We start from the raw sequence: 20,000 nt of genomic DNA, 5'->3' as shown, positions 1-20,000 counted from the left end.
CCAGTTAGGTTAGCATCGCACTTTTGAGCAGAAGATGACAGGTTCAAAATCCAGCCCAGTCAAAATGGTTTTGAGTAGTAGGCAAGATGGCTTGAATAGTAGGCATCTGGCCCTTGCTCAGTAGGGGAGTCCGGGGAATGCTCCCCCAAAATCTTTTGAAGATTTGGCTTCAAATGGTTGTATCTGGCACAGGAGGTAAACTCAGCCCCTGTTTTTGAGCTTACACATAACACTTACTGTACTCAAGAACTTTTTCCCTTAACCCACTGACTCCTGGGGGTTCCCCATTGACGAGTAAAATAGTCTGGCGTTAGACAGAGTAAAATAGTAAGTCTGGCTGGTTTAGGCGTCAAAGTTTTAAATGCCAGTTATTTTCCACCGGTAGCTTTATTGGGAAAGTCCTTATGAAATCAACAATTTTAATCAAACGCTTCAAGTCCTTAGAAATACAATGTACATTGTATAAATGCAAAATGATAGGTTTCCTTCTGAAATTGTACAAAATAATTTAGACATTTTTGGAGAAGCGGTGGAATCGTCTCCACAAACTCACTTAGACAAATCTTGTTTGAAACTGCAAGAGCTTTAAATGCTGACCGTTTATGTGGCTCATTTTCCTGTGTCATGTTCAAGGCTTTCCTAGGCCCCAGTAACCCTGCTATTCAGTGTTTGTGTCAAAATTTTTAGCTCCTGCTGGCACATTTTGACTGGGCTGAAAACCCTGGTCAGACGAACACTCAGGGTCTTATACAGTAAGGAACAAATAAGGAATATGAATTGTAGGCCCTGTTTCAGGAAACCCTTCCTGTTAATCAACATTGTGTGACATCGAAGAACTCACAGAATGGTTGTGAAGAGTAGAGGAAAGACCCCTGGTGTTGGTTGTCCTGTATGTCTCAGAGAATTGTAAACTGCCAGGAGCAAGGGTTTCTATAACTTTTCCAGTAGTGACTGGGGTAATCTATGTAAGCGGCGGTCTCTCTTATCTTTACAAGGGTTTGAGTGAAAATCAAGGCAGAGTAGCTGGCGGTGAGAGACAAATTTCTGACAAACAGACGGCGATATTCCGCCGGTGACCAGCTTCTAATGAAACTTCTGCAGGAGACCCATTACCATTATGATATTAACCTATTCACTCCTCAGGCACCTCAGGGCGCCCTCAGTTGACAAGTAAAATTGTCTGGCGTTAGATAAGAGTCATTGGGTTAATATTACTACTACTACTACCACTACCACTACCACTACCACTACCACTACCACTACCACTGCCACTGCCACTGCCACTGCCACTGCCACTGCCACTGCCACTGCCACTGCCACTGCCACTGCCACTGCCACTGCCACTGCCACTGCCACTGCTACTGCTACTGCTACTAGTACTACTAATAATAATAATAAGAGTAAAAAGAATAATAAGAATAAGAATAAATCATATGGGTCTTATGCTTAAACTGCTGTGCATTTCTTATGCGGGGAAAAATCCAGGATTTCTTGCTCTCTATCTTTATTATATCTTTTTAAATTTTGATAAAGGTTTCCTTTAAGAACTCTCCTCTTCAGCGCACAAGCCCTTGGGGTCCTGAATCATCGCATGACTGGCAGGCTATTCGACGACTTGACGAAGAGGAAAATTGGACTGAAAGAACACAAGTCGTGACCAAGGAAGATCATAAATTATACACTGAAACAGCAAAGGTACTATTTATTTCTATACATGTTTTTTTTTCTCGCTAAGGAAATACTGAAATTTTAGGGTGAGGTTGTATGGCTAGGCCTTTGAAATGTATATTTAGCACTTTCCCCTGATTTGCATTTACTTTTTAGGTAAAATTACATTTTTCATCAATTGCAGTGACCTAAACTTAAGAAGAGACATCCTGTTGCTTTAATTTTGCAAATGTTCAAAATCTTGATCTTTTTCTTTCGAAAACTGTAGTAAGCCACGTTAACCAACAGCAATGGCACTGTCAATGAAAACATGTTTAGCTGGTATTGTAAGTGTTTTACTTATTAATCCTTCTTGTTTACATTGCACATAATGACATTATAATTATTTAACAATTATTATTCGCCGAAGGCGAAGTGATTATTGGTGAATATTTACCGATAATCACTGAGCCTGAGGTGAATAATTGTTTTAGTATAAATACACAGGTGATTATTTCAAAAAAGAGAAAACAAAAACATTTCAATGTGAAATCATCTTCACTTACAGTGGCAAAACAACTACTGGCAACCATTTTGTCCGTCGAGGTGATTATCGGCTGATAATCCGAGATAGCGAGCCAATGAGAGCGCGTGATTTTGTATAATCACCTGTGTATTTATACTAAAATATAGTATCTTATAGCTGATTGGTAAGAACAGGACCTCTTGAAGTAAAGTTAGAGAATGAAGATAGATAGATTATGTAGATAGATAGTTTGTTTAAATATACCTAGCAGCCTTGCGGCTGAATTTTGTATATAACAATAATGTAATTAAATAAATATATTATATAACCTATATAAGAATATTCAAAATTATAAAACAATTAAAAAATCTTTGAGCTAAAACCTATCTATATTTAAAAGTTATATTTACATTATCTACAGAGGTTTCTAGTAAACGGTCGTTAATTAATTAACTATTTTTGTTATATGTAATGGTGGAGGACATCATGAAGGTGTTTTTAAAACGGTTTGTCCTCCACCGGGAGATTTCGAAATGCCTCTTACGTCTTAAATTGTGCTTTGGATGTTTGGCACTAGGCAACAATTCATAAGCCTGTGATTGTTGTTTTCGATATTGTTGCTAACAAGATTGCTGCAGCTGTGTTCGATATAAGCCATGATCGGTGGAATGCCGGCAGCCTCTAAAACCTCGTGATAGTCTTGGCCTGAGCTTATAATAGAGAAAGCTTTTTTTGAACGCGCTCTAACTCGTGCTGCAAATATATAGGTAATGTATAACAGAAAACAGGAGTCGCGTACGTTAATATAGATCTAATACAGGCCACGTACATTGTAGAAAAGACCAGTGAACGACTTGATCAGCAATTTGCTGTGCTTTACTTTCTCAACCTTTGATTACAACTTCTGAGGCCGTCGTTTCATCGACATATTTCCAAATACGAGGCGCGTTTTGATCACTACACGGCGTGGCAAGATTGAGGTCATTGATTAGAATCAGGAACAACCAAGGCCCGAGCTTGGTTCCTTGCGGCACTCCAGAGGGGACAGAGTCCCACTCCGAGTAGCACCCATCTGCTAGCTTAATTCGTTGTAAGCGATCACTTAGAAAATTAACCTGCGATCAGGCTCTATTTTAGTTTCGCGTGCTACGTAATGTGGAGTTGGCGAAACGAAAAATAGAGCCTGACCAAATTCCTCTTCGAAATTCCTTCCGCCCACCTTTTTTGATTGATTGACGTGTCCTTCGTCGGCCAATCAAATTTACTTCCATTACACCAATACACGCGTGGACGGCAGATTCACGCTATTTTGTTTTGACCAAAGTTAATTACCGTGGGAGGAATATTGTAAACGAATTCGAAAGTTACCGTTGGCTTTAATTTGAGAAAAACACATTTAAAGCATGGGGAAGGTTTTCGACGACTATATTGCGGCAAAGGCCGGTGTAATTCTCCCTCCGAATGCCGGCCAATCAAAATTCAACATTTTGACACTCAAGCTTCAAAGTTTACCCACCCACTTGGGAACGTTTTGGTGCCAGTTATGCAAATGATCGTAGCTAATTTATTTGCCGTTTGGCAAGACATGGCGTTTACAACAAATAAACTCGGTAGGAATTTCAAGCAAGGTGTTCAAAACTGCAAAAGACAAAATGCCCGTACGCATTGCTGACTTTGCTTCGGGTGAAGTGTTTGCAGAGTGGGGCCAAAACGTTCCAAAGTGGGCTGATAACCTTTGAAGTTTGATTGTCAAAACTTTGAATTTTGACTGGCCAGCAGCAATGGTAATTCAATGTTGCATGTCCATAACATTGTTGTGTTGTAGGGTACAGCAAAGAAATAGGCAAAAATGTGTGCCATGTTTGCAGCATGGTTTATAGCATTGTGGAAGCCTTCATCGTTGCTTAATGTCGTAATTATTATCTCATGTTACCTGAGCTTAGACAGGTGTTACAATGTTAAAGCACGGCAAACAAAATCTTAGTTTAAGACCCACATGGTTAAAAACCATCATTGTTCTTACAGTAACCCGATGCATTATTAACTGAACCAACCACCCAGATGTAATTTATGATGAAGTAATTTTTTTTTGTCAAACAGCTAAGTTCTTTTTGCTAGTCTTAATTCACACCTTTAGAGACGGCAAGAAATGTGGATGGTGCCTACCATTGTTATTGCGCATATGTTCTGCGCATCTCAAGATACTCGGGTTTCCTATCGGTGATGCTTACCAATGCAGTGATATTTCTTGCACGGCTTAAAAGTATCCAGAGAAAGTAGATCTTAGTAAGTTAGTACTCTTGGTATCCAAAAAAAAAATTGGGGGTAACCGTGCATTTCTGAGAGATAATCAAGTTTCAATTTGAGAAAGAATGCCATACATTGCTTTGTATTTTAAAGCTTTTTTCGAATATTATTCATCAAATATCTATGAAAAATGCGTGGGTACCCCCAATTTTCTTTTGGGATTTCAATAACACTTGTTAAGATCTACATTTCCTGCATGATCATAAACTGGGGCAAGAGTACCTTTGAATTAGTAGGCACCATCCTTAACTCATGTTTGCTCTAAACGAAGGATTACGTTTTACTGACGTCACCAGAAAGATTTACCAGGCTACCTTATGTTACACTCGATTTTTGTCATATTTCCTCTCCCTTTACAGGATTTGTTGGACAGCCTCATAGCTGATTTACCCTGCTTCAGGTAAAACAAGAATTACCAAAGAAATTTAACCCATTTTTCTAAGGGAGGGAAACTGAACTGAACTTTTAGTTAAAAAAGGTATTCAAGTTTCTGAAGAGGTAATTGTGGAGTAGTCGGGGCAGTATTGTCCACCAAGAGCAGTGTGAGATGAAATCTGAATAGCAGTGTTAGGTTTAAAATGGGATGAATACATTAGGCTTATTTAGCAACAGAACGGAAACATCAGTGGCAATGGCACGCACAGAAAAATATATCAATGAGAATTCACTCTTTTCTTCTCTATTCTGAATGCTCACTGGTATTTTTGCTGTGTGTGACATCGCCACTGACATTCCTGTTCTGTTGCTAAAAAAGCCTATTATACTAGTGGGACCCTGTTCTTTTTCTGTGGTCCCTTTGGTATATCTCTAGATCTGTCGAGTCAGGAGTTCAACTTTGTCAGGTTTTTTTTGCTGAGATGAGTCACCCACTGAAAGAGCAACACTTCATTTCAGACAGCAAACAGCAAATATGGCAACTAGCTCAGTTGTCCCTGAAGTAATTCCACAAGAAATACCCTCTGGTGCTGCTAATATGAATGAGGAAAGTGCAGCACCTCCTAATGATGTTGATAATGATGATCTGGACTCCTCCCTCATGTCTGGCTTTTCCAAATTGCAAATTGGAAGTGCTGATTGTCCACGGACGTTTTCTCCTATTGGTAGTGAACGGACTTCGCCCCAAGAAGGTATTGTACTGTATTTTTGTGAAGTGACATATTATTGTCCTGTGAATCAGTATTGTTTTAGTATAGTATTAGTATTAGGCTAGTATTAGTTCAATGGTCTAGCTCCCCTGAGTCTCCTATATAGCTCAGTGGTGGAGCATCTGAAGTTCTTCAAGTAATAGTCACAAGTTTTATAGGTTTGACTCCTGATTTTTGCCAAGTATCACTGTAAAAAAATCATCTCTTTAAGGTATTGTACTGTTTAATAAGTGAGTGGGTGTGTTTTATTGACAGCCAAAAAAGTTAAAATTCCAAACTTGCCCATTGGGCAAAGAAACTTGATGATCCTCTTGCCCAAAGGACTCTTTCACTTGCCTTGGTTATTTTAACATCCAAAGAAATTACTGCAGACCCTTTTGTCTCTTGGTATCATTAAAGTTCTTGAATAAGTGCATGGTTGCATGGTATGCAAGTGGCCAGAAAAAGGTCACTTGCTTGAATGAGAAATCCATTCGTCCTTTTTGACCAGACGGGAGTTTTCTCGAGTGCTACGAAATAGATGTTTTGATGATTTCATTTTCGTTGACTGGACTTGAGATTTGAAGAAAACTAAATGAATTTGAGATTCCCTCCCTGGGGTGATACACTTCAGTAGTTTAGAATTTATTGTATCGTCATTAACTTATCGGGAAAAGGTATCATGTAAAAAAGTAAAGAACCAATGACCCAATGTGTTTTGAGTGTGCATAATTCTGAGTCTGCGTTTGCTCACAGATAACCTAACAGACAGTAATGAAGACATCAGCAAACTCCTAGTGCATGATGAAGAGACGGAAGCATCTGTCCTACAAAATGATGTGCTGTCTACGGGAAATGAAAGAACAGATAACTTGCTGAGAGAAATAACTAGCGAAGAGCATCCTTACAAGACTGCAGAGCTGTTTGCAGTGAATCCCATCGATTTAGAAAATGAATTCCAGGACCATGATGCTGGAGAGGATATATTTCTTGGAGAAAAGACGGCAGAAGTTCAAGATATGTTTGAGAGAGATGCAGAACTTCAATGCGAAGAGGATGATCAGTTTGGAGATGATGCATTCAAACCAGCCAGCGAAGGTGATAGCATCTTCTTTCAGAGTTAAAAGAAGGTGTAGGTTACTACTAGGATAAGGTGCAGTTCATTTGAACTAAAAAGGCCTCACATTTCACCTCACCCTGGCTTCTTTTCCAAAGCAGGTGCTTTTTGTATAGGTAATCACATGATTTCCAGTGCAATATGAAATGAAATACAATGTAAGCTCAAGTAACCTTTTTCAAAGACGAACAAAATTGCATGAGCCCACAGGGCAAGTCCAATTTGTAGTCTTTGAAAAAAACTTACAAGTGCTTATTATTTTATGCTAAATAGCAGAATGTTTGGTTTGTTGCTTCTTTTTGCACTGAATTACCGCTACCTCTTTTCTGCACTGTTACCTGAAAACTGCATTTCTCTTAGCAAATCAGAATGGAGAAATTTTTTGATGTGTATTATATGAGATTTTACTGCCCCATCAGTAAAATACGGTTAATGGAACGTGACCATACTAAAAGGGGCTATTCATGTCGCGTTAGTTATCTTCGTGTTCTTTGTAGTCGGTCGTTCAAGGTCATAAAATCAATGGTTTTGTTGTAAATAAAATGAGGACACAGTGACTTTGTTCCTAGATATCAGTTTATAACGTACACTTGCATTGGCCAAATCTGTTAAGGCCCCATTCATAACTGTTAAAGAGCACGTGTAATACCTACCTGCTCATAGAAGAAGCTGTACAACTGGCTACTTTAATAGACAGAGTCTAGCTATAAAAGCCTCAGTTAGCCGTCCAAGGTTCACTTGGCAGTTTTGTCCTCTATAGTAAAACAACTAGCTGTTGGCATTTGTTAAAGTTTTTCCCCTCCCTCCCTCCCTTTGGAGATGGGTTGGGTTTATTGCCCTGCCTTCATTAAAATTGGGTCACTCCTGCGAGGTGCGGTTAAGTCTGCGCAGCGACTTCCCCCAAGCTTGTTGGCTCGTTTGCCTTTGTACATTGCTCGCTACCAATACTCTTGTCCGATCCAGCACGTGCTCTTTACCAATCAGCTCGTAGTGCTGGGGAGATAAGTGAGGTTGTTTCTATATCACGCTATCCGGAAGTCGCATAGGCTAACCAGTCGCAAGGCAGTGTTCCCCTCAAAAAACGCCAATACGTCTGTTGTCTCGTTCTATTGCGCCTTACATTATGCGTTAAAAGCCAACTATGTTGATACCAAGGAACAGTGACATTAATATTATGGTTAATAGTCCAATTTTGATATTTGGTAAAATTCAGTTTTAGACAGAAGGCATCATCTCAAGGGCTTTTGGAAATAAGCTTATACAAATTTTAGTTTCATTTAGAACTCGGAGCCTCTAAATTATGTTTAATTTTAGCATGGTGCAAGAATTTCTAGGCCTACCCCACCCCAGAGGGGAGGTCTAAGTAGTTACTACCATTTATGGAAAATGACACATGCAAGAATCATTGAGCGAGGGAAGAGAGGAGCCTTTGTACTGTGACAGAGTCGAAAAACTGAGTTTAAACGTGAGATTAAACAATGAAAAATTGTACCATTCTAGTGTACGGGTCAGTATAATGACAACGTTGGTTTATTATTAGTGCAGCTTTTTGTATGAAAGAAACCTGTTTTATGTTAGAAAGGTTTTAAAAATCAATGAACAATTTTATCCTTTTTCACAGCCATGTGGGAACTGGACTACCTTGAAAAATGTGGTACCAGCAATGCGGACTTCAAAGAGGTTGGTCATCTTTAAAAGTTGATTATAAAAAATTTATTAATAATGAATGAGCAGTGTTCTACTGCAGTATGGCACACTTCACGTCATGGTGTGCCTTATATCTCCATCCAATGACCAAGAATTGTTGTAAAGTTTTCACTAACTCTTAATTCTTTATCTATGCTGTAAGTTATGGTATTCTGTTTTTGTGTTTTAAGGTACAACCCTTGAGCTTTTCTTTGGGAATATAATTAAAGTGGAAAAAGTAGGGAAAGTAAGAAAAAGTACTGCTCTCCATCACAAGCTCAATTACTAACATAAAATAAAGTTTACGTTAACTTAAGAACTGTGCAGATACTTTCAGAGTGAATACAGCTGTATTATAAGTAATATGTTAGAGCAAAGTTAATGATAGTAATGTTGTTAAGTTGGCTGAAATGTATGTTAGACTCTCAGAACTCATGCATTTGTGAGAGCTATGTTTGCCTCTTTGCAAACGATTTTTAAAAGCTGTAGTAAAGGAAGGTGTGAAATATCAGGCCTTAAATTAGATATTAAATAAACTGTAGGTATTGCAATCTTTTAAGAGCGATCTCTCAAAAATAATCTTTAAATGCAGTAGTAAAGGAAGGTGTGAAATATCAGGCCTTTTAGATATTAAATAAACTGTATGTATTGCAATCTTTGAAGAGTGATCTCTCAAAAATAATCTTTAAATGCAGTAGTAAAAGAAGGTGTGAAATATCGGGCCTTTAAACTGCAGGTATTGCATTCTTTGAAGAGTGATCTCTCGATATTAAGAAGATCTTCTAACTTAATCATGTCACTTACTTCCTTAGCTAATAATTGTCCTCTTCTTTACTGCTATGTTATTACATTTGGAACAGACAGACAAGATACTTAAAAGCATTTTTTGCAGATCAGAGTAATAATTTAAAATCAGGACACATTCATTTGCAAAAATTAATACGTTTTGGATGCCTCTTCCTGCTATTTCAAATCAGACACTGGTTATAAATCGTTTATTATGTCATGTTGTACTTCTCAGACGAGTTATATAACCTGTTTTTTTAATCTAAAATCTCGTGTTGTTTGCTTTCCAATCGGCTTCTTAACTATCAACATTTAAACACCTGCCAGCAAAAAGGATTAGTTGGAAAACAGGCAAAAGGAGTCCAGACTTCAGAAGTTATCACATAACTGGTATTGACTGTTAACAAATCTCTTTTGCAAATGAAGAACTCTGTTTCAGTATTTGGTAGGTTAAACGTTATTTTGGTTCTACCTTTTCCAAATTAAAACAGGAGATATTTTTAATGATTTCTAGTCCATTTTTTGTGCAACAATTGTGATTGGAAAATCTGTAAATGCCACCAGTTAATTCACACTGTCTTGAAGAATTTGTACAATGAAAATACCTTAATGATTGAAAGACACTTAACAGAGCTGTGTGAATGAAGATATAGATAATCAAATGTATTATGTTTTCGTTTGCAACTTCACAACTCTGTTTTCATATTTTTATATTAAGTGATTTATTCTGAAGATTTGATACTTAAAATTCATAATTTTGACCTCTAGGCAACATTGAAGACAAAAACAAAAAGCCTTTTTTATGCACTTTTCATGCTTGTAAATTTTCTGGTCTTGTGATTGCAGTCGGCCTTGGCTCGTCAATCCCTGTATGTAAAGTTTGACCCTCTTGTGAAAGGACCAAGTCCACATTCTCAAAGTCCTGGTGAGTAATTTCAGCAGTAACCTTTTGTATTTTCCTGAGAAATTGCTGAGGGTTTAAGGGGAACCTACATGTATATGCAGCTTATCTATCATTAAGCAGATCTTTCTATCTAATTTGCGCATCGAGAGGGGCTTGAGTGAGCGAAATGATGGTTTTGATTAGTGATGCAAGCATTAGCAGAAACAACATACAGAAACTCTGGTAGAAAAAGGTAAACGAGCATACGAGCCAGGAGGCCCATCCGGCCGGAACTTATCCCGGTTTCCTTGGCATAAAGCAACTAGGAGTATTTTTACCCTTCCCCCCCCCCCCCCCCCGCCCTGAATGGGATGCCAGTCCATCGTAGGGTTACCCCCCTGCATTAAATTCACCGGTACCCATTTATACACCTGGGTGGAGAGAGGCACCGTGAGAGAAACTCAGGAGGGAGTTATATTAAATATAACTCCCTCCTGAGTTTCGCTCGCGGTGGTTACAGTACCGTCCATGAGGACAAAAGGCGCCATGTTTATGCATCAGTGCAGGTTGCTTGTCCTTATGTTTGTGTCACTAAGGGTGCGTTCGATTGACCGTATTCTGGAATAAGAATAGATGGAATACAAGGTAGAAATCCTTCGTTTTTACGGAGATTCAAATTGTCAAGCATCAGCTAAAATGCTATTTTAAACATATTTTGATTATCCTTGCTGCTTCGAAACGCGCTAAACATACCGTTTTAATCATCACTCCACGTATTCTTATTCCGGAATAGGGTCAATCGAACGCGCCCTAAGTAAAACTGACCACAAGAAAAGCACAGCTATGTGTACAGTGCGTTTCTTGGTAAAGAGTTGAAAGGCAAAACAGCTAGCTTGTCCATTCTGTTGCTCTTAGAAAAAATTACAAGTCTGGTGCTTGAAAGCTATGGTAATGCTCTTCAAAGTCATTAATTTTCTCCACTTGCGTGATAAGCAATACCAAAATACATGTCTACAGCAAGTGCAGTAGGATTTTACCATGTACCTTTTGTGTGGAAAAACGACACCAACTGAATAGTTAAGGCATCTGCTTATGTTGCTCGTAAAGACACTAAGGACAATGCTCAATCACACTTTCCAATTTGTCTTCGATTTGTCCACGGCCTGCTCCCGTCTGGCCTTGTAGCTCAGTCAGGAGAGCAACGGTGATGTAATCCGGAGGTCGTCGGTTCGATTCTCACCAAATGTTTGAAATTTTTCTGTGTCCTTGGGTGATGCACAAGCAGGTTCCTAATGCTGTTGATCAGCGAAGGTTCGTCATCTATCACATACTCGGTAGAACAAAGCCTCATCTCATTTCTGTCGTTTACATAACGATCTTCAATCTTTTTATCTTTATTGCAGCAGTGAAAAACAGAGTAGGCATGAGGGATGTTTTACCTTCAAAGCCACCAAAGTGAGTCAGACTTTTACTTGAATTTGAGTTCAGTTACAGCAGAGCTGCTAAAAATGTGCAGCAAAGGATTTTGATTTACTCGCTTTTAAGCATCCACTTGCTCCAGATCTCTGCTTTCTCAAGCTTGAATGAAACTCTAGACGTTGTTGAAAATTCACGTAAAATTAAAAGGAAAAACAGGAATGGAACTTTATTTAAGTGTGTACTTTTGTCGTTCTAGCGTTGGAGCACTAATTGGGAACACTGTGAACTGAAATTAACAATCAACGTAAATCAAGTCAAATGTTGGTTGTTGAGGAGAGGGGAAGACCGGAGTACCTGGAGAAAAACCTCTCGGAGCAGAGAAGACAACCAACAAACTCAACCCACATATGACGCCGAGGCAAATTTCCCTTTCGTAAACGGTCGTTGCCATTTCACAGAACGGTCGTTGCCATTTGAAACGGTCGATGCCATTTATAACGGTCGACTACACACTTCACTTCAAAGAAATTTAAAAGAAACAAACTAAGAAAAAATATTAACAAAAATTAAGACAAAAAAGGAAAAAAAAACATTTATAAAAGAAAAACTAAAGGAAAAAAAGAGTCCGAAAATTTCAAGACTCGAACTCGGGTTCTTAGCCCTCACCCTAAACAGAACCCAAACCTGAACCCTAACTCATATGACCAGCGAGACACAACTCCCAGTATCCGCAACCTTTTGAGTTCTTAGACCTAATGAGTGTAATTCAGAGCTAAAAAATGGCATCGACCGTTTCAAATGGCAACGACCGTTTACGAAAGGGAAATAAGCGACGCCGAGTCTGGGAATCGAACCCAGGCCACATTAGTGGGAGCCGTCTTAAACGGCCTTGAACACTTGCTCCTTCTAAATAGACCATATTCGTATTCTCAGTATGGGGCTGGAACTAGCTTGCAATGGAGGCTAATGCGGGGAAATCTTTTCAAATCCAAATACTTTTTAATGTATTCCCCCGCATTAGCCTCGATTGCAAGCTAGTTCCAGTCCAATACTGGGAATACGAATATGGCCTATTGCAATAATTGCTTGCTTTTTGTTTCAGCATGGGTGACAATCTTCTACTGATGGATTCCCCAGTGCCCCGCGCAAAAGCCTCCGGCTTAGCGTCACGTCCTGCCCCCAGGGAGTTGACCTCAACACAGACTGAAAGTCCATGTGGAGTCGACAAGCTATTGAATTTCTCTCCTTCAAAATTGAACGAGGTGAAACTTGATGGAAATGATGTAAATAGAACAAAATGCGCATTACCGTCGTTTTCATCTAAGCGTGGACACATGACGGGAAAACATGTTCTTTGAAGTTTGAGTTTGGCAGCCGTTAAGTAAACAGTTGAAACTTTTTGCGCGCGATAGGTCAAAAGTATTTGAAGCACAGTTTATCAGATTAGGGTCAATTACCGAGAAAAAGTCTTCGATGTCCAGTCTTGCTGTCATTCTAGGAAAAGTTGCATGAACATCTCTCAAACTTCGAATGATTGAAGACAAAACTTGTTACGTTTGCAGCCACTTACAGCATGTTTTCCCGTCACGTGTCCACGCTTAGATGAAAACGACGGTATTTCGGGCCACATTTTTGAAAAAGCAAGGGCTTGAAACAAACTTCATTCATTTTTTGGGAGTTTGATCCTGACCGAAAGAGTATTGTCATGACGACTGTCATGGGTGCGTAATGTTTGATAAACGCGTGTGGAAGTCATCTCCCAATGTCAAATCTTGATCGCACTTGACTCAGAAGATGACTTCCGCTTCCGGTTTTGTATAAGCGTCAGTCGCCAACAACACTCCTTCTCAGGACTTTGTTCACCTGTAGGATCAAATTCCTTCAAAGCATATTGTCTCCTGGTTCAAACTATTTTCAGTTTTGTTTCAATATTGTAACATCGTCACGTGCAACGAGTGGTGAGGTATAGGTTTCGAAAAAGCCTTGAAACTTTTGAGGCCATACAATGCTCGGTTTGAACTGCAATCCGCCTAGTCTGAATTGCGGGTGTTTTTTACTTATTTTCCGGATAAGAAATTGCAAAGTATTGCAGGTTTTTTGCTGAAAAAGTCTTTGCCGTTCAACTACAGACGGAATTTGGACATTCAAAAACCATGGGAAAAAAATTCGGTGCACACTTCAGTCAAGGCAATCTAAGGGCGTTTTCCTTTTGTCAGAACTGGCCGTTGCAAAGAAAACGTAACAATTTGAAGGAACACTTACATGATAATCCCTTGCATTCTTCAGGAGGAATACATGTATCATACTCGAAGTGTGTTAATATGAAGGCGTAGTAGAGACGGTTAGTCCTTCCAAATGGCCGGTCAGTTCTGTCAAATGGAAAGCGCCCTAATTTAGTTTGTTACCGGCTTTCTTGGAGGAGTATTCAATTTTCTGTTTTTTGCGAACAACTTATGACTGTTCACTGTGAAAGTCAGAAGAATAATCTTAAAATGTGATTTCCTCCTCTCTTTTAAGTAATCATTTTTGTTTTCAATTTCTTCGCATGCGTTTATTTCTCTCATGCAGAAACCACATTTCGCTTCCTCTTTTCGCCCTCTCGCAAAGAACTGCAATAATAAACTAGTTACGCTGGGTGGATATTACAAAGGCTTATACACGAATAAAAACATCGGGAGAACGACATTACTCCACCATTACTCTTGTTCCCGCAGATTAAAAATGTTAATATATTCAAATTCTTTTGCTATCTTCAGCCTGGTCAGACTAGGGGAAAAATAGCATGCATTAAGGCAACCCGCCACCTTCCGAAAATGAAAATATTTGTGGTTTAATGGGTTATTTTTCAGCTGATGCATAAAGAAATTGAAAGGAAGGAAAAACCAATCGCAGAAGAATCGAGTACTGTTCAAAGCCAGCCAACACCAGATACCAGCAAGATTGAGCCTAACGAAGAAGAACCGCCTCGAGAGAAGGTAAGTTTTTTGGTAATTTCAATCAATGTTGACAATTCTTTCACATTGGTATTGTAATTTAGACCATGGGCACACAAGACAAGCTTTCTCAGCAATGGATTTGTCGTCGAACCTGTGCGATGTTTATGTTATCATGCAGTTGCTGTGTTCTGCGATGTGAGTTTCGTTTGCAAGAATACACAACTGGCCGTTTCATATATTTTCCTTTCGAATACAGACAGCAAATACAAAATTTGTATGGTTTTGCTTGTCTGTTGTTTGTCTGTTGTTGCTGTTAGCCTGGAAATGTTGTTATTGTCGCAAACCTTGCTCAAAAACAGCTTTTCCTCACTAGAACTTGGCTCGAATGTGCTCTATTTTAATTCTGGTTTAGTGTCAGTTGTTGCCAGTATGTCGCATTTTAATCCTTATCTCAGCCGACTTTATCGTTATATTTTACCAGCTATGAATTAAGTCAATTTAAAAAAATACACAACCTCGCAGAATTTGAGAGCAGCTTTTGAATTCTATCCCTTCGTAGCTTGCACCTCGTTTAGGAAAGAAATCTTCATAGCTTAATAAGAGTAAGTTTATATTTCCCAAACATTTCCCCTTAGGCTCAGATGTGTGCTTTTCAAAACTCAAGCTTCGTTTTGTCTTCAGACCGAAGTTAAATGTAGCCACTTTATTTGCTCAGTCGGAAAATCGCATCGGGCTTAGGATTCTGTGCTAACGACTTCGAAATCGTACTTTTTATTACAAGCAGCTTGCAAGCAGCTGTAATTGTTTCTTCATGTATTAACGTTATTCGTCATTTTGAGATTTTGAGCATTTCAGTTTTATGCAGGTAAAATCAAAGACGATGAAAATTTGCTTTCGAGTAGAAGAGCATGGCGTTCGTTTCACAGACTGACAAGTTAAATTGGTGAATATTTAAAAACGTGCAAAAATACCCGTCTCTTTAATTTCAATAAGACTTGTTATTGCGTGGTACTAAATTATGTCTTTGGTGAGCCATTGTATTTGTAGTGTTTTTGACGGCTTTCAATAACTCCCGGCACGCAGCTGTCTTGCGGATTTTTCCATGAACGATTCTGTGGTCATTAAATATTAATAATCTGTGACCTACTCGACTGGTGTTAAACCAAAAACCTGAAAATGGTTTAAAAACAGCAGCGAGAGTGAAGCTGGTCGTCTATTGGTTAATATTCTGTAATCTGTCAATCATGGTGTCCGCTAATCTCCTTATTTGGAAGCCTGAAGCCATTTACGCGCGAAACGTTCTTTTAACTGGTGGTGAGCGACTTTCAAGTGGCTGGATAACGCTTTTAAAATTTTAAAGGAATGAATTAAGTGATTGTCGACGGATCATAAAGACGTTTGGACTGTGTCATGTTAAAAAACGAGTTTCTTGGTTGAAATTTAATTGTAGCAAAATGACTTTGCTGCCTTTGCAATGTGTTTTTTTCGTGATGCGGTTTTTCGTCCTGGTGGATTTAATTTGATCTTTCTTTGTGGATCAAAGATCAGTGGTCATGGTAGTTTGGAGTTTTTTAAAGGCCTTTGTTTGCCTGGAACAATCAGTTCATGGACCACGAAACAAGAAAAATAAGGTTGGTCGATGGTGTAATCTGGCGGTGGCTTTCAAATGTTTTAAAAAGTGTCACAGTAAGTTTTTCATCTACAAGAAAGTCATATTTGACTCATATTTGACTCTTGTTCCCGAAGTTGAGCTCAACACACAGCTTTAGTAACGTCTTTGAAATTTGCTTGACAGTTTAAATGAACAAGAGTAACTAGTATTTTGGGATTTACATGTCCTCTAAAAGACTGGTCGACGATGTTGTTTTCTGCGAATTTCACAAATACAGAGTGTACTAATCGCGCCATATTTTAGAGTGCATAAGAATAAAAACCTGTTTAATGACTTTGGCAAATCACAACAGACACAGACAGTCAAATGAACCAATCATGTGAAAGGAAAATACATGCAACCGTCGGAACGAGCTTGGGAAAGTCATCTGGCTCATGCTTGCTTGCGACATGGCGAAAAGCTCAGTTTTTTAATTAATATTAAAGGAAATTTCCTTCAGTTGTCAAAGTAAGTGACTAGCCAAAAAATCTCGCGCCACAGGGAATTGCTTCAGTGCGATGTACCAGCTATGCCGCTATGTTGTGTTCAGTGTTTTGTTTTTCGTACTAGACACTCGACGCAAGTTTAATATTTTCAAGATTGACCTTACTTTGGTGTTATTTCGGAAGGTAAACCAAACTTACCGTGCTTTTCACAAAAAGGATGTCTTAACTTTCGACCAACGATTTGGCTTTTTCTGCCATCAGTCATATTCGCTGTAACCAGAAAAAAATGATGGAAATCAGCCAATCACAACAATGCATGTGACTCGTCTGCCCGTTGCGTCACAAAGATTGACGGCATGGCCAATAGAAACTGTTGATCGTAATTTGAAATTCACATTTTGAATTATTCCAGTGGTCATTGAATATGGCGTGAGATTGCTTAGCCAATCATGAAACAGTGCTGCAAAACCAAAGCAATGAATAAATCATTTTTGCACTCAATTATAATCCTCCCAGACCTCAGTAGAAGGGTACTTAAGACAGGCGTAGCTCAGTTGGTTAGTGCGCATGCGCGTCCTTCTAAGCTGGAGGTCGCCAGTTCGATTCCCGTCTCATTCCATCGACGTTTGTTTCGACTTTCCTCTGATCCGTGTAGCTGTAGCTAACTTGACTCGTAAATACGGAGCATCGACGGAGGAATGAGGGGTAAAAGGTGCACAACGAGGGCCAAAAGTTTATCAGAAACTCTAGTTCACTGTCACGTGTTACCCTCGTAAAAACAAGGACGTTTACTTGCAACTTTGGCTTAAAGTGCCACTGTGACCAAAAAATCAATTCTTATTTTTCTTTGGATTTCAAAACTGTTTTAACTAAACACTAAGCGACAAAAATGTCAAAGCCTTCATTTCAAAGGGACACCTGTTTATTTTAACTGGAGTAACTTTGAGATCTTGAGAGAGCTGGATCGAGGGGAAAATGACTTCAAAGGCTCACTAGTTTAAGAATGCAATGCGTTGGTACGCCGCAGAATTAATATACTTTTTAACTCAGGCTCGCGTTTTGCGTATATAATAAGCTGCATTTACACGCAGGAATTTTAAGCTAGTGAGTAAATGACGTCACTTTTCCCTCGGTCCAACCCTCTGAGGTGCAATCGGTCAGTTTTGAACTTGAGTAATAGCGGACCGTGAAATCCAAAATTTACACTCAAAGTAAACGGCTTTTGGATAAAAATCAAGGCTCACAATTTTGCCAGTGAGATGTTACTACCATTTGCGTCCATCCTTGAAGTGTGACGAATTTGGCTCGAAGTTTTACTTTTTAAACGTTCACGGTTTGGCCGGTTATGTGTCACTTTTGATCAATGAAACGTTGGCGGTTATGTTTTGTTCACGTGCTGTTGAAGTTTTCAGGTTTTTCGTGAGAGCGGAAATATTTATGAATCTGCCTTGGAGTCTTGAAGAGTTATAAACCCGTGAGTTTCCATATATCGAATTTGGTATACTTTATCAAAATGATGAAGGCGAGCATGTCGTGTTGAACGACAATCCCAGTGTGCGTGCCTCAAAATTGCCGTTTCTTCAGTCCTCAAAACATATCGAAGGAATGGATATTTCTCGATTAAAGTTAAGATTGTTCGAGGGGTCGTCACCTGGCGTGAAAACCAAACCCACTGAAAGGACTAAACCATGTAAACAGTACAACTCTACTACAACCAGCTACAGTCTTAGGTCCTTTCATGCACCAGTTTTAAACAGGCCGCGGACAAATAGAAAGACGCTAGGTGACAGGTCATTCGCTGCGGCAGCCCCTACACTGTGGAACGCACTTCCACAAGAGATTCGCCAGTGCCAGAACATAAATGTATTTAAGTGCCTCTTAAAGACTCATCTTTTTAGATTAGCCTATAATGTGTGATATTTAATTACTCTTGCTTAAATTTTTATTGTTAAATTATCTTAATTATAAATTTGTAACTTAATTAGTATTTTGTTTTATATAGTCTATATATATATATATATACTTTTTTCTCTTATTGTAAAGCGCAATAGATCATATGCATGTTTTGCGCTATATAAATATTTTAAATTATTATTAAATTATTAAATCGTCCCAAGGCCCGGGCTTACCGTATATATCTGAAAAGTGACTTTCTTTGCAACTTGGATAATGATGAGCAAGATACCAGAAGACCGAAGGAAGGACTTCATGCGATGAAAAAACTCAAATTGAAAGAGACTCCTGGACGGTAATTTACCTCCTTCCAAACTTGTTAACTTTGAATTTCTTTTTTTCCATTGCAAAACGAGCAGAGATGTAAAACGTCGGGCAAAATCACTGGGGCACTTTAACTTTAGGAATAATAAATAACATCGACGAAATTCTTCTTCTGTGGACTTTCTAGGCTCTGTTTTACAGCAAGGAAGACTTGGACGAAGCAGTCAAGAAGGAAATAGAGGCTCTTCGTAAGCAGGCAAGAATCCCGTACAGATGATTATTTCAAAGAAGGACAAGACGACACTTGAACGTTTTGAAGACATGTTCCGACAGAACCATTTGTCGTCGTCAGTTACATGTCTTCATGTCGTCGTCCTCTTTAAACTTACTGCTATTAAGACCTTTTGGAAAAAAAGGGGTATTAGACAGGTCTCAAAAACCGCTGATTGGCTAAGGTTGCCTTTCAAGGACGCGTGCGCAAGACGGTAACCACTGACTTATTGTCCACTGGCGAAAAACATGGCTGCCATCGGGTGTTTATCCGATCTCCGTCAATAAAAAAAAGACCTTTTTCAGGCCAGTAAAACGGACGAATGTTTTGACTGCATAGTGCGTTTTTATGCCAGCGAGATTCTCTTTTTAGCTGTGGGCCACCGTACTTTTTAGCCAACAGTGCTACGAGGGAAATTTCTTTAACAATTTCAAGGTCAACGCGAGTCCAGGTTGCTGTGACAGTGTTTGAGTGGAAATTTGTTTGTGGAGCTTACCGGCTAGTGGAGTACCATCTTGATTTCAATTCATGCGTTTATCTTTTAAAAAGTGGAGCAAAAAATATATCATTAAATTTCCAAATGGTTTCTCTTTCGACTAAATATTTGCACACTGTTTCCGCGGGGGCCCGCATCTAGCAGAAAATGTTAAGATTTTTGCATTTTTCTTCAAAATTAAGTTGTTAAAATGGCCATTCAAGTGGTCCATGGAGGCTAATTTATTAAGACGGAGGAAAAAAAAAAGAAATACATGACGTCCCTGAAAAGTTAGAAATGTATTTCAGTCGTTCAAAGATAAATTTTAAAGTGAATTTAGCACTAATGTCATACATAACATGCCATATAAGCACCTCATATTGGGTACACTAGAAGGAAACCTTTTAGTTGCATTATATTTTGCTATAGTCATTTCAAGCAAATGCCAATCGTTTGCTTCCCTCCAAATTATAGAAATAAACATAGGTTAGGTTAACTGTGAATAGCCA

At 38.9% G+C, this 20,000-nt stretch overlaps 1 protein-coding gene across 4 annotated transcripts in view; it reads left to right on the top strand.

The window, feature by feature from the left end:
- LOC138006516 (transforming acidic coiled-coil-containing protein 3-like) overlaps positions 1-20,000 on the top strand; it is a 34,105-nt gene that overhangs the window by 4,008 nt on the left and 10,097 nt on the right. For 3 of the 4 annotated variants that reach the window (XM_068852882.1, XM_068852881.1, XM_068852883.1), the window contains 10 exons: positions 1,534-1,695; positions 4,840-4,880; positions 5,375-5,607; positions 6,361-6,702; positions 8,343-8,401; positions 10,040-10,118; positions 11,480-11,531; positions 12,598-12,757; positions 14,345-14,470; positions 18,933-19,001. In XM_068852882.1, the coding sequence (XP_068708983.1) occupies positions 5,391-5,607; positions 6,361-6,702; positions 8,343-8,401; positions 10,040-10,118; positions 11,480-11,531; positions 12,598-12,757; positions 14,345-14,470; positions 18,933-19,001 (1,104 nt within the window). In that variant the 5' untranslated portion in view covers positions 1,534-1,695; positions 4,840-4,880; positions 5,375-5,390. The remainder of the gene's footprint in view (positions 1-1,533; positions 1,696-4,839; positions 4,881-5,374; positions 5,608-6,360; positions 6,703-8,342; positions 8,402-10,039; positions 10,119-11,479; positions 11,532-12,597; positions 12,758-14,344; positions 14,471-18,932; positions 19,002-20,000) is intronic. The other variant, XM_068852884.1, reaches the window with a different exon arrangement.

Source organism: Montipora foliosa, chromosome 6 (assembly GCF_036669935.1).
Source record: "Montipora foliosa isolate CH-2021 chromosome 6, ASM3666993v2, whole genome shotgun sequence".
Classification (NCBI taxonomy): Eukaryota; Metazoa; Cnidaria; class Anthozoa; order Scleractinia; family Acroporidae; genus Montipora; species Montipora foliosa.
The sequence above is the reverse complement of the archived record's forward strand: the minus strand, read 5'-3'. Positions and strand labels throughout refer to the sequence as shown.